General features: G+C 42.9%; 1 protein-coding gene across 10 annotated transcripts in view; it reads right to left on the bottom strand.

Moving 5' to 3' along the window:
• TANC2 (tetratricopeptide repeat, ankyrin repeat and coiled-coil containing 2) overlaps positions 1-15,812 on the bottom strand; it is a 532,732-nt gene that overhangs the window by 57,130 nt on the left and 459,790 nt on the right. For all 10 annotated transcript variants that reach the window (XM_056548533.1, XM_056548535.1, XM_056548534.1 and 7 more), the window contains 2 exons: positions 12,114-12,265; positions 2,338-2,506 (listed from right to left, as the gene is read on the bottom strand). In XM_056548533.1, the coding sequence (XP_056404508.1) occupies positions 2,338-2,506; positions 12,114-12,265 (321 nt within the window). The remainder of the gene's footprint in view (positions 1-2,337; positions 2,507-12,113; positions 12,266-15,812) is intronic.

Raw genomic sequence — 15,812 nt, forward strand, 5'->3', positions numbered from 1 at the left:
CGGAGGAGACATACAAACTCTATATACTCACCATCCCTGCCAGCAGAAATGTCCCCGAAGATGATGAGGATAAAGATTTTACCATATATAAGGCATTGCCAAGTGTTCTATATAATAAAATCTAATTCTTGATTCCCTTTAAGGTGGCTCTCTACAGAAGCTTAGTTTATAAACAAAGACAGGAATTTTTATACAGACTTAAAACAAACTGGAAAAAAAAACTAATAAAAACAGCAAACAGAAATAAGACAAACAACAAACAAATATATATTACACTGAAACTAAACTTTACATTCTAATTAAAGAAAATGAACATGACATCATAACATTTCGATAATGAAGTCGCAATTAAAATTCAGAAGACACGGCATGTTTACACTATGGATAGAAAGCTCTGACAACAAATTTACAGTGAAATGTGCTTTACATTGCGCCCTCGCTGTACCTCCACACACTATGTACATAAGGACCGCTTGCCACATCTTAGATTTACCAACCGTGGTATCTTCTTGTTAGGCTGCATGCACATGGAGCAGTCGTAAGGCAGCATACAGCTCAGAACTGCACCAAAACGAGGGGAAACCTTTTATGAATGGGGAGCTGGTCCTCATGTGGGGCTCTCACATTTATCGACAGATCATAGCTTGGTTGTGGGAATCTACCATATATTCTATGAAGGTCTGTGGTGCTGTTCTTATGATGATCTGATATTAAAACTTCAGAATTCCTTCCTCATCTCTATGTATGCGGTTGGAACAACTTTATGACACACATCTATTCTGTTTATAAGGTGCCATAAACTAAGCTGACTTCTCAGTGAATACGGGGAGAAAGTCACTATAAAGATTTATTCAGCTAGGATCCTCTGCATTTTACCATAGAAGCCACACCACAAACCTTATATTACTCTGCACATATGAAACAAATCAGCCTCAGTAAGGAGTCATCCCAGAGAAGCAAATACATTGTTCTGCAGTCGATCTGATTCATTGACTAATAGCATGCAGCACGCTTGCCATTGATATACAGAAAACCGAGTAACTTGCATACAGCTTGTCTATTACTCTGACAGATCAGGGATGTCTACGCAATCCCTAAGCAGTCCATTGGGTGCCATGTAATGCTATCATTTCTCCTGTGGTGGCGCTGCAGTGGGATTGAGCCCTTGCTGCTATATATTCCTGCATTTTCCAATTACTGGTGGTCAAAGCCGAAGTACACCTCGTGATCAGCTTATTTTCTGTGAACTTTCTAACAAAAAGGCATTGGCATGAGTGGACTTATTTTATGGAATGAAAAGGAAGAAGGATATGCTGCTGTACACAAAAATCTGCAACAGGTTCATATATATATACATATATATATATATAAACATATATATATGCCTTGTATGTCAGGGGCAAGAGGTAAGCGTCATGAATAAGAAAGCAAATCTGGAGCAGAGTATACCCTCAGCAGAAAGAGTACACCCCGGGCCACAAATAGCAGGGAAAGTGTATTACAGTGTATTTGAGAAACACAAAGAAAATAGTCTGTTCAGCACTGCTGCTATCCCTCTTTATATATATATCGGGACCAGGGCTCTCAAGTATTGGTTCTTGCTAATGTTGTATTGGTGGTGCTCTGGCTATAGGAATGTATAGCAGGATGTCATCAAACGTCAGAAGAAAATGGAACAGCTAGTCACTCACCAAATAGTTATTTCTTCAGGCTTTATTTCATGTCGGTAGAAATACTCAGATACATGGGGAATACAAAGGGAAGAGCAGGGGGGTACAGTGGCAACAAGCTCCGTTTCGCACACTTAAGTGCTTCGTCCGGCCATATGGCCGGACGAAGCACTTAAGTGTGCGAAACGGAGCTTGTTGCCATTGTACCCCCCCCCTGCTCTTCCCTTTGTATTCCCCATGTATATGAGTATTTTTCCCGGCATGAAATAAAGCCTGAAGAAAGAACTATTTGGTGAGTGACTAGCTGTTCCATTTTCTTCTTTCGTATTACAGTCTATCCTGTCTAATAAAGGACATGGTTAGTCAGTAGACCCCATGTTCCTCTGATAGAGGGAAATCAATCATCTATTGTAGGCCTGTCTGTGGAAGGAAAGGATTGATTTCTGCCTTGCAATTCAGTGGGGCTGTTCAGACTGAGGTGAGTTATTTTGCGTGAAGATTGGTAATGTCAGGAGAGGATAAAATGTGCAGAGATTGTGGTCATGAAATGGGCTACTGAATAAAAGAACCATGAAATAGCTGAAGGCTAAAGGAATGATCAATCACTAGAAACCAATATACTATAGCTATAAGAGCACCCAGAAACATCCTATAAATGTCTACTTACCAATTATGCCACTGTCCCTGCTCTCCAGGGTGGAAGTGGGGCTGCAGTCCTTGGTGGGGACGGTGTTGTTGGGGGGAGGGAGGGTGGAGCATGGACTGCTGGCAGGTGGAGAGGCTGTACTGCTGGTTAAGGTGGAACATGGACTAATCCGCTGGGTTACTGCAGAACCCTGGATAGAAACAAGAACATCAAAAATTCTTACTGGTTATGAAAGGTCATGACCACTGTTATAGACACAAGATGTATTCAATTTATTGTACTTGGGGTAGTTCAAATAACACATCTTTGTCAAATAATACACGAGAATACCATGAAGTTTATGTACCTAGACTTATCCTTAAAGGATGCTTTCAAATCAACTGGTGCCGGAAAGTTAAACAGATTGGTAAATTACGTCTATTTTAAAAATCTTAATCTTTCCAGTACTTATCAGCTGCTGTATGCTCTGGGGGAAGTTGTGTAGTTCTTTCCAGTCTGACCACAGTGCTCTCTGCTGCCACCTCTGTCCGTGTTAGGAACTGTCTAGAGCAGGAGCAAATTACTATAGTATACCTCTCCTGTTCTGGACAGTTCCTGACACGGACAGAGATGGCAGCACAGTAGCGTTGCTATGGGGGGTGGGCCACACCGGGTGACACCCCCCAAGTGGGGTGACACCATCAAGCGGGAAGTAATCCCGCTTGATGGTGTCACTTAGCAATGCAAGCAAGTGTACTGCCTCTGGGAATGCTGAGAAGACTATAGAGAAGACATCACCTGTAATCACTGATATAATTGTGTATTCTCCTCACTATAGAGAAGATGTCACATGTAATCACTGATATTGTGTGTTCTCCTCACTATAGAGAAGACATCACCTGTAATCACTGATATAATTGTGTATTCTCCTCACTATAGAGAAGACGTCACATGTAATCACTGATATCATTGTGTGTTCTCCTCACTATAGAGAAGACATCACCTGTAATCACTGATATAATTGTGTATTCTCCTCACTATAGAGAAGACGTCACCTGCAATCACTGATATCATTGTCATTGTGTGTTCTCCTCACTATAGAGAAGATATCCCTTGTAGTCACTGATATCATTGTGTATTCTCCTCACTATAATGAAGACATCACCTGTAGTCACTGATATCATTGTGTATTCTCCTCACTATAGAGAAGACGTCACCTGTAGTCACTGATATCATTGTGTGTTCTCCTCACTATAGAGAAGATGTCACCTGTAATCACTGATATCATTGTGTATTCTCCTCACTATAAAGAAGACGTCACCTGTAGTCACTGATATCATTGTGTATTCTCCTTACTATAGAGAAGACGTCACCTGTAATCACTGATATTGTGTATTCTCCTCACTCTAGAGAAGTCACCTGTAGTCACTGATATCATTGTGTATTCTCCTTACTATAGAGAAGACGTCACCTGTATTCACTGATATCATTGTGTATTCTCCTCACTATAGAGAAGACGTCACCTGTAATCACTAATATCATTGTGTATTCTCCTCACTATAGAGAAGACGTCACCTGTAGTCACTGATATCATTCTGTATTCTCCTCACTATGTCCCATCAGAGCTGTAGTCACTTGTAAGTTCTGCAGTTATGATGGATGAAGCAACAACTCCCAGCATAACCTCACCACTGCTTAGGCCATACTGGGAGCTTTAGTTTTAAGTGGTTAAAACATCCCTATCACTGTCCCATTGTGCGGCAATTGGTATATTTGATTATTGTACTGGAAATAATTTTCCGCGTCTGTCACAACAGGCTAGAAAAAGCAACGCCACTGTGGCAGCACTGTGGTCAAACAGAAAAGAACTACACAACTTCCTCTGTAGTATACAGCAGCTGATAAGTACTGGAAGAATTAATATTTTTTTATATAGAAGTGATTTGCAAATCACTACAGAGTACCCCTTTAAGTAGGAACCATTCCCCTAGATCAAGACATTACACCTCCACAGAGCTCTCAGTAGTCATCATAAATGTTAAAATAAGAATGAGTCTGGGCCCAGATGGGTTTGCACCAAGACTTTAGAAGTTGTGTTGGGATTTACTTTCTACCCCCTGCCAACTCTTCTTGTCAGTCATTACAAGCACACATTACAGTATTGCTCAAACAAGGCAAAGACCCATCTGGTTGCAGCAATTTTCACCCAGTATACAATGTGTTAACCAATGTTGAAGTGAAATTACACAGCTGCAATGTTACATACAATAATATACGAGGATTTTGTCCTAGACTGTGGTGATCTGGGGCAAAATCATAAAGCCCTCCCCCCTGTCCCTGACTTCAAGAGCCTGCCAAGTCCAGGATTCCCATGTGCTTTCTTACTATGGACTTGGAGAACACATTTTGTTAAGTTCACTAGGGGGGTTCCTGATGGTGCCTTTTAAAAAAAGAGTTGGGAGTGTGCATGAGGCAGAAAGCACTATACTATCACCCAAATGCTCTGGTTTGGGTCAATAGCCTTCTATTAACTTGCTTATACCCTGGTAATTGAATTACTAGCCAACTCAGACAGTGACACACAGAAGAAAGGGAGCCCCATAGCAAATGTTGAAACGACCTCCTATTATGGGGTCTGATTTTTCTCCTCAGGACAAAAAGATCAAAACCTGTGTGGATCACTTCTTTTATTTTTAAAAAGGCCTCTGAAAAATAAAAGAAATAATGTGACTGGCTGCTATGGGCAACTGGTAAATTTTTCCTATACACAGGTTCAATGACTCCCCCCCCCCCCGGTGTTTATTTACCATTGCTTTCCATGACCCATTGGTCAATATTCCCCTCCACTAATTTGCTGACAATGCAGTTCCCTGGAGAGAGGAGCTCTACACAGTTTCTTACCAAATGAAAAAGAAATGGGACCAACCAGAAGAGGGTCCCCCCTTTCCAAGGGCCCTAAAGCATTCGCATGGTCTGCCACTACATACAGTGCCTTTCAAAAGTATTCGCCCTCCCCCCCCCCCCCTTGGCTTTTTTCGTATTTTGGTACATTACAGCCCTAAGTTCAATGTTTTGTTAATCTGAATTTTATGTTATGGATAAGAACACAACAGTCTAAATTGGTGAAGTGAAATGAGAAAAATATATAAATAAAACTATTGTTTAGAAATAGAAAACAGAAAATTGGCATGTGAGTATGTATTCACCCTTTGTTAGGAAGTCCATAAAAAGCTCTGGAGCAACCAGTTACCATCAGAAGTCACATAATTAGTGAAATGATGTCCACTTGTGGGCAATCTAAGTGTTACATGGTCTGTCATTACATATACGCACCTTTTTTGAAAGTCCCCAGAGGCTGCAACACCTAAGCAAGAGGCATCAGCAACCAAACACTGTCATGAAGACCAAGGAACTCTCCAAACAAAAAATGCATAGTAGGCTTTATGTCTGCCCCCCCCCCCCTCTGCAGCGCTATATATCTTGCCCCCCACAGTGCTCTTTGACCCTTGCTACTCTCAAAGTTCATTTTTCAATCTCTCGCTGAGAGCCCTGATCGGCCATTCAGGGCTCCCCACGAGGGATTCAAAAAGGAAAGTTAAAACACACTGATACATCGCAGGGTTGCGGAGCATGCCGCCCGCTCCCCTGCTTAATAACTTATGATGGCATCGGGTCTCAGAAGTGAAACTCGGTGCGGTCAATCCCTCAGCCCCTGTACTACAACCCCCATCATGGAACAGACTCTGTTCCATGATAGGGGTTGTAGTACAAACACCAATCTAGCCTCCCCAGCTGTCTGCAGACTCCCGCAACCGGGGAATTACTACTCCCATCATGGAAACAAGTCTGTTCCATGATGGGACTAGTAGTCCTCCCTCAGCACTGCAGGAGTCTGCTGATGTCACCTCTTCTGAGTATGCTCAGAAGTAATAACGGATATAATAAACTGTGTGCAAACGGATGACATAAAGGCTCATCCGTCAGCCATAGACTTCAATGTTAAAAATAACGGCTGTTAATTTACCCGTTTCTTGTGACGGAAGAAAAATTAGTCCATGTGCCGTTATTTCTTTCGTCACAACTAACGGCCGTTATTCATGACGGACTATAACGGGTCATAAAGGATAATCAAAAAATCCCATAGACTTTAATGGGATTGTTTAACGGCCGTTTACCAGGGCTTTTCTAACGGACGTTTGTAACGGATGAATTTTTATAGTGTGAAAGCAGCCTTAGTTGGAGTTGCAACTGGAATCTCTGGGATAAATGGTTATAAATGTATCTTTTGTAATGTATGTTTCAGACAAACTCTGAAAGACAACTCCATCAACTACCTCTCCCAACAAAGGAAACTGGGAATTGATTTATTTTGGAAAAACAATAGGTGATGTCTGATGGTGTCCTGTATCAGAGCAACTATTTGCAATTGTGTACCTGGTTTCCTTTACCACCACCCCCTAATAAGCTATCGCTGGAGATGGCCTAGGAGTCGACTCTTGTCTGGAAGCATGGGGCACTTTGGCTGCCCCTGAATTGGACTGGAGAAATCAAGCCTGTCAACACTATTGTCTGGTCTATTAAAAACTTAGGGAGTGAAAAGGAAGGGAAAGAAAGCACATTGCAAATCAGCCCTAAATAGGTAATCCACAATTCTCAGTGAATATGCAATGTTCATCCCTCTTAACCCCTTGGGGAAGAAGCCCATTATGACCTTAAGGACCAGAGCATTTTTTGCTAATCTGACAACTGTCCCTATAAGCATTAATAACTCTGGGATGCTTTTACTTATGAATTTGATTCAGAGACCGTTTTTTCATGAAATATTCTACTTTATGTTAGTGGTAAATTTTCGTCGATACTTGCATCATTTCTTGTTGAAAAATTCAAAAATTTCTAACTTTGAAGCTCTCTGCTTGTAAGGAAAGTGGACATACCATATAAATTATATATTGATTCACATATACAATATGTCTACTTTATGTTGGCATCATAAAGTTGACAGGTTTTAACTTTTTGAAGACATTTGAGGGCTTCAAAATATAGCAGCAATTTTCAAAATTTTTCACGTAAATTTCAAAATCTGAATTTTTCAGCGACCATTTCAGTTTTGAAGTGAATTTGAGGGTCTTTATGTTAGAAATACCCCATAATGGATCCCATTAAGAAAACTGCACCCCTCAAAGTATTCAAAATGACATTCAGAAAGTTTGTTAACCCTTTAGGTGTTTCACAGGAATAGCAGCAAAATGGAGGCGAAAATTCTAAATCTTCATTTTTAACACTAACATGTTCTTGTAGACCCATATTTTGAAATTTTACAAGGGGTAAAGGGAGGAAAAAGCCCCCCAAAATTTGTTACCCAATTTCTCTTGAGTAAGGAGATACCTCATATGTGAACGTAAAGTACTTTGTGGGTGCACTAGAAGGCTCAGAAGGGAAGGAGCGACAATGGGTTTTTGGAAAGCAAATTTTGCTGAAATGGTTTTTGGGGGCATGTCTCATTTAGGAAGCCTCCATGATGCCAGAACACCAAAAACACCCCACATGGCAAACTATTTGGGAAACTACACCCCTCAAGGAACGTAACAAGGGGTACAGTGAGCCTTAACACCCCACAGGTGATTGACAAATTTTAAATAAATTTGGACTTGAAAATTAAAATTTTTATTTTCTTCCCCACTAAAATGCTGGTGTTACCCCAAATTTTTCATTTTTACAAGGGGTAATAGGTGAAAATGTCCACAAAATTTCTGACCCAATTTCTCTCGAGTATGGAAATATGTCATATGTGAATGTAAAGTGCTCTGTGGGTGCACTACAATGCTCAGAAGGGAAGGAGCAACAATGAGATTTTGGAGGGAGTATTTGGTTGGAATAGAAATCGGGGGACATGTGTGTTTACAAAGCCCCTATGGTGCCAGAACAGTGGACCCCACATACACACACACATTTCGCAAACTACACCTCTCAAGTGATTTGCACAGGGGTGCCTGCTGGTTACAGAGGTTCTGACATAAAAGCAAAAAACATTTTGGAAACTACACCCCTCACGGAACGTAACAAGGGGTTTTGGAAACTACACCCCTCACGGAACGTAACAAGGGGTATTGTGAGCTTTTACACCCCACTGGCGTTTGACCGATTTTTGGAACAGTGGGCTGTGCAAATGAAAAATTACATTTTTCATTTCACGGACCACTGTTCCAAAAATCTGTCAGTCACCTGTGGGGCGTAAATGCTCACAATACCCCTTGTTACGTTCCGTGAGGGGTGTAGTTTTTCAAAATGTATATATTTTTTTTTTTTTGCATTTTTGTCAGAACCTCTGTAACCAAAAGCCACCCCTGTGCAAGTCACCAGTTTAGGCCTCAAATGTACATAGTGCGCTCTCACTCCTGAGCCTTGTTGTGCGCCCGCAGAGCATTTTACGTCAACATATGGGGTATTTCCGTACCCAGGAGAAAATTGCTTTACAAATTTTGGGGGGCTTTTTCCTTTTACCTCTTATGAAAATGAAAAGTATGGGGCAACACCAACATGTTAGTGTAAAAATAAAAAATGTTTACACTAACATGCTGGAGTAAACATGCTGGAGTAAATTGGGGGGCTTTTCATAAGGAGAAAAAAAAACAAATTCCTCCCGAGCACAGAAATACCCCAGATGTGGCACGAAACTGTTGCCTTGAAATACGATAGGGCTCAGGAGTGAGAGAGCACCATTCGCTTTTGAAGCCTAGATTAAAGATTTGCATATGGACCTCCGCCACCAAAAAATACCATACGGCAGTGTTTTCTAAACAGGGTGCCTCCGGCTGTTTCAAAACGGTCAACATGCCTGGACAGTCAATTGCTGTCTGGCATGATGGGAGTTGTCGTTTTGCAACAGCTGGAGGCTACATTTAGGAAACAGTGCCGTATGAGATGTTTTTCAATATTACTGGGGAGGGGGGTTGGGGGTAACTGTGTTGGGATATATGTATATGTAGTGTTTTACTCTTTATTTTATGTTAATGTATTGTAGTGTAGTGTTTTTAGGGTACACTCCCATGGGCAGGGGTTCACAGCGATTTCCCTGCTGGGAGTTTGAGCTGCAGCAGAAACTCACTGTAAACCCCTGTACATTCACATTGGGGGAGCAAACCTCCAGCTGTTGCAAAACTACAACTCCCAGCATGCACTGACAGACCATATATGCTGGGAGTTGTAGTTTTACAACAGCTGGAGACACACTGATGGGGAAACACTGAGTTAAGGTCTGTTACCTAACTCAATGTTTCCGCACCAGTGTACCTCCAGGTGTTGCAAAACTAGGTGTTACTCTCAGCATGAATGGTCTGTAGTTTTGCAACAGCTGGAGGCACAAGGATTGGGAAACACTGAGTTAGGTAACAGACCCTAACTCAGTGTTTCCCCATCAGTGTGTCTTCAGCTGTTGCAAAACTACAACTCCCAACATGCACTGACAACTGAAGGGCATGCTGGGAGTTGCAGTTATGCAACAGCTGGAGGGGCACAGTTTGGAGACCACTGTATAGTGGAAGCACTGCACCATTAACGCTTCACCTTTGGCACTCAACCTTGATATCCCAGCCTTCTGGTTAGGATCAGGGAAATTTTTATAGATCCGGCCGAATGACAGGGCAGTATATCTGCACTCATCCACTTATTTATTTTTTTGTTTGTCACTGTGCCACTTTTATGTGTCTGTTTTTGTATACAGGATTGTCAGGATGCGGTAGCCCTTCTGGGTGTCCCTCCTGGCGGTCTAGTGGAGATGTGTGTGGCCATTTGGTACTTCACCTCCCTGCAACCCCTGGGCATCTTGGCTTCGGTCGAGATGCCATCAGTATACGGCTCCTCGGCTGATACCTTGGTTAACGCCTAGACTGAAGCCAGGAGCATTTGTGGCCCCTTAGTAGCTTTGGCAAAAAGGGGCATCGAACCTGGATCCTTGCAGGTGCCTTTTGGCCCGGAGGGTAAAGGGTAGGTTTGTTGGGGGGCCTCTCTCCTGTTGGAAAAGGGCTTAGCGATAGACCGCATCCTTTGTACACGTTTTTTTGGGGTGACACGTTTGCACTTTTTCTTGCACTTTGGGTGATAGAGAGCACTCGCCTCGGCTCTTAAGAAAAAAAGAACTACCTTCGAGAAGCCATGCTGTATAACAGCAGCTGCAGCCCACGCAATCTCCTTGGTTTACAGCTTGCTGCTTTCAGGAGAGACAGAGGACATTAAGCCTAAATTTGTAAGCACAAGGGAAAGAGAGATGGGCTGCAGTATTTCTTGGGAGATGTGGAATAATTCCTTTGTTCTGCCTTATAACCTGTCAGTCTCCTGAACATTGCAAAAACTTTACTATAAAATACTGTCTCAATGGTACAGAACCCATATGCATATGTGAGTAACTACGCCATTATACGCTGTGATCATTCCTTCTGTGGTTATGTGCTGGTACATGTGCAGGTCTTTGTCAGAGAATTAGCAAACACCTTTTTAGATCATAAATTTATCTAATTGGGCACGGAAAACTATTATTTCTTGATGAATGGTAATAGTACAGACATCAATCTGGCAGCTGCAAGTACTCGCCAACTACATGGGTAAAGGGCTTATAACAGGAAAGACTGTTTGAACCACTAAGGAATGATTGTTGTTGTTAAAGGCCACTCCATAGGATCTGATGAACATCAGGACATGCTCATAGCCAGCAGCAAGGATCCTAGTTCCTGCCAGGCATGAAGCATTACTAGGGCAAAAGCCGTGAAGTGGTCCCTCAACATATGATGGTAATCCGTTCCAAACGGACCATCGTTTGTTGAAACCATCGTATGTTGAGGGATCAGTGCAATGTAAAGTATAGGACAGTGGTCTACAACCTGCGGACCTCTAGATGTTGCAAAACTACAACACCCAGCATGGCTGGGAGTTGTAGTTTTGCAACATCTGGAGGTCCGCAGGTTGAAGACCACTGGTAGAGTAAGTTGTACTCACCTGTCCCCGCCGCTCCAGACCGTCACCGCTCGTCACCACTGCCCTGGATGTCGCCTTCCATCGCTGTCGCCCTTGTCCCAGGGGTGTCCCCGACATCCTCGCTCTCCGTCGCCGCCATCACGTCGCTACGCACGCCGCTCCTATTGGATGACGGGACGGCGCGCGCAGCGACGTGATGACGACGATGGAGAGCGACAATGATGGAGGTGATCCCGAAGAGGGCGCGCCGGAGCCCCCAGGACAGGTAAGTGATCGTCAGCGGACCACACGGGGCACCGTAACCGGCTATCCGGTGGCAACTGAAGCAGTCTGCGCTGCCGGATAGCCGTTTATGCGATGGCCCCGACATACAAAAGCATCGTATGTTGATGCTGCCTTCAACATGCGATGGCCTCCGAGAGTGATCGTATGCTGAAATGATCGTATGTCGGGGGGGTCACTGTACTAGCTTTATTGTCTTGTATGAATGTAAATGTCGTTATGACCAACAACTTTGGAGACACTGATAACATAACTAAATCATAGATCTTTATTCACACTGGCCTGGGCAGCATATACACCGCCAGGCTTCCCTATCACATTGATCTATCATTCTCTCTGAATGAAGGAGCTGTCTCAGAGTAATCATCGATGTACCTATAGCTGGGAACGGGGCTTCGATTTACCAGGGCAGTCCAGATCTGTCATTCATGGTTGGGAACTGCCCTGATGACTCTAAGCCGCATTCTAGGCCAAAGATAGAACTATGATTACTCTGAAATGACACCTCCATTTAGAGTTTATTCCTGCTATCAAGCCGTGTCAAAATAATTGTGATGCTTCTCTCTCACCTGGTTTTCTTCTTGCCCCTCCATGCTGTACTGGGGACCTGCAGCTTGGACGTCGCTGACTTTTTCACCCAGGAGGAAGCCCAGGCGGGTCATGAGGGTGTTGGCAGCCTCATCAACAGATGGAGGAGGGCCCAAGACAGACTCCTCTTCCCCTAGAAACAAGAACATACACACCATTCATTAGTCTGGAGCAATGCAGGAACACTGGCGACAATTTTTTACAATGGAGTGTTCAGTACATGTGTGTGTATTCTAATAGCCATGACTTTTCGCTTTAATATTATTATGTTCAAAGGTCTTTGGGAAAGTTACAGTATAATGCCACCGAAAATGAGATTTATGTAGATTTTATTTTTGAAGGCATCCAGTGTCATGGTGAAAATGGTTTTATAGTAAAAGGAAAAACATCACTATTTGGTCAATAACAGCAACATTAATTGACTAATCGGAATCTGATACAAATATATTCTCAAGGCTGAAAAATTGTGATGTGTGTGTAATGGAAGCCTTCACTTTAACACAGACACATTTATCAGGAGGATCCACTACAAATCTTAAGGTAGCCATACACCCTTTTTTCGGCTGACAGATATTCCTCCTCACCCCCCTGATACATGCTCTGTGAAATCAAAGGATCGGGTATGTTGAAATTCTAAATACCAGACCCTTCTTTCCCTTACCATCAGCAATTGAGGTAGAGACATGTCACCCTATACACATTAGATGAGCAGTGGGTTAGATCAACTTTCATCTCATGTGTATGGCCACCTTTATTTTGTTATTGGGAGTGAGAAACTGGACACCTAGCAAAGTAGAATCAGGTGATCACAACAAGAATTCATGCACATGGCAGTGCAATGTACACACAGTAGTGCCATCTAGGCATACACAGTATATGTGTATATATATATATATATATATATATACACACACACAGTCATACCTCGACCTACGATGGCCCCGACATGCTATCATTTCAGAGGCAATGGCAGTGGTATGTTGAGGGCTGCTGTCCCCGATGTTCCAGACCATCCTCTTCATGCTCCGCTGCATGGGCGTCACTCTCCTTCGTCGTCATCATGTCGCCACGCACACTGTCCCGTCATCCAATAGGAGCGACGTAATGACTGTGATGGAGAGCGACGATCCAGGGCAGCGGGGACACCCAAGTGACGTGATGATGGCGATGGAGAGCGACAATCCAGTGCAGCGGTGACGGTCTGGAGCGGCGGGGACACGTGAGTATAACTTTCTATATTATTATTGCAAGGATCCCTCAACATACGATGGATTCAAGTAATGATGATTCATTTGGAACAAATCCCCATCGTATGTTGAGGGATCACTGCATACAATCATGGCCGTAAATGTTGGCACCCCTGACATTTTTCAAGAAAATGAAGCATTTCTCATAGAAAAGGATTGCAGCAGCACATGTTTTGCTATACACATGTTTATTCCCTTTGTGTGTATTGGAACTAAACCAAAAAAAGAGAGGATAAAAGCAAATTGGACATAATGTCACACCAAACTCCAAAAATGGTCTGGACAAAATTGTTAGCACACTTAAATGGGCACTCTCATTAAAACTAATTTTTGCTATGGAGTGCTGAGAGGTCCAACCAACAGCATATGGCAGTTTAGTGTGAGAGGAGCAATGATTGGATGAGGCTGGACACAACCTCAGCACTCCAGGCTGCACTTTCTGTGTTTGGACCTCGGTCCTAAGTCTGTGTATAAGATGATCTCTCTTCTTGGAAGGGCGCCTTTTCCCAACAGCAATTTTAAGATCTCTCCACAGGTGTTCAATGGGATTTAGATCTGGACTCATTGCTGCCACTTCAGAACTCTCCAGCACTTTGTTGCCATCCATTTCTGGGTGCTTTTTGACGTATGTTTGGGTTCATTGTCCTTTTGGAGGACCCAACATCTCAGATGCAAACCCAGCTTTCTGACACTGGGCTGTACAGTGCGACACAAAATCCGTTGGTAATCCTCAGATTTCATGATGCCTTGTACACATTCAAGGCACCCAGTGCCAGAGGCAGCAAAACAACCCCAAAACATCATTGAATCTCCACCATATTTCACTTTAGCTACTATATTCTTTTCTTTGTAGGCCTCATTCCGTTTTCAGTAAATTATGTTAATGATGTGCTTTACCAAAAAGCTCTATCTTGGTCTCATCTGCCCACAAGACGTTTTCCCAGAAGGATTTTGGCTTACTCAAGTTCATTTTGGCAAAATGTAGTCTTGCTTTTTTATGTCTCTGTGTCAGCAGTGGGGTCCTCCTGGGTCTCCTGCCATAGCAGATTCATTTCAATTTAAATGTTGATGGATAGTTCGCGCTGACACTAATGCTCCCTGAGCCTGCAGGACAGCTTGAATATCTTTGGAACTTGTTTGGGGCTGCTTATCCACCATCCGGACTATCCTGCGTTGACACCTTTCATCAAGTTTTCTCTTCCGCCCACGCCCAGGGAGATTAGCTAGAGTGCCATGGGTTACAAACTTCTTGATAATGTTGCGCACTGTGGACAAAGGCAAACCTAGATCTCTGGAGATGGACTTGTAACCTTGAGATTGTTGATATTTTTCCACAATTGTGGTTCTCAAGTCCTCAGACAGTTCTCTTCTCCTCTTTCTGTTGTCCATGCTTAGTGTGGCACACACAGACACATAATGCAAAGACTAAGTGAACTCCTCTCCTTTTTATCTGCTTTCAGGTGTGATTTTTTTTTATATTGCCCACACCTGCTACTTGTCCCAGGTGAGTTTAAAGGAGCATCACATGCTTGAAACAATCTTATTTTTCCACAATTTTGAAAGGGTGTTAATCATTTTGTCCAGTCATTTTTGGAGTTTGGTGTGACATTATGTCCAATTTGTTTTTTTTCCCTCCCTTTTTTTTGTTTAGTTCCAACACACACAAAGGGAATAAATATGTGTATAGCAAAACATGTGTTACTGTAATCCTTTTCTGTGAGAAATACTTCATTTTGTTGAAAAATTTAAGGGGTGCCAACATTTACAGCCATGACTGTGTGTATGTATGTGTGTGTGTGTGTGTGTGTGTGTGTGTGTGTGTGTGTGTGTGTATGTGTATGTATGTATATATATATATATATATATATATATTTATATATTATCACCCACAACAAGGTGATGCTTCCATAGGAGATGTCTATGCGTGCACCACTACAGCTCCTTACAATACGGGAGGTCTTATAAAGCTATAATATGGACACGAGCATAACGTTTCAATAAGATAATGGGGCAACAGGTAGCCATAATGTTATCGGGTGTACATCATTGTTGTGCTAGACCAGTGGTCTTCAACCTGCGGACCTCCAGATGTTGCAAAACTACAACTCCCAGCATGCCCGGACAGCCGTTGGCTGTCCGGGCATGCTGGGAGTTGTAGTTTTGCAACATCTGGAGGTCCGCAGGTTGAAGACCACTGTGCTAGACCATAAGATTGACCGTAGGTGTATGTAGAGTTTGTTAGTACATTAAAGCATTACATCACATGTTGTAGTGACCGGTGTGACAAGATCAGCGTGATGATCATTCTGCAGGAGTGATGAGCGAGCCGTCTGCTGCAGGATTGAGTCATCCTGCATTTTAGCTGCAGGTCGGATGACTGATGATCAGTCAGCAAAGCTGGACTCACTCTCTGCTGGTAGTTTATGGAGGTCA

The sequence above is a fragment of the Hyla sarda genome, chromosome 12, assembly GCF_029499605.1.
Source record: "Hyla sarda isolate aHylSar1 chromosome 12, aHylSar1.hap1, whole genome shotgun sequence".
In the NCBI taxonomy this organism is placed as follows: domain Eukaryota; kingdom Metazoa; phylum Chordata; class Amphibia; order Anura; family Hylidae; genus Hyla; species Hyla sarda.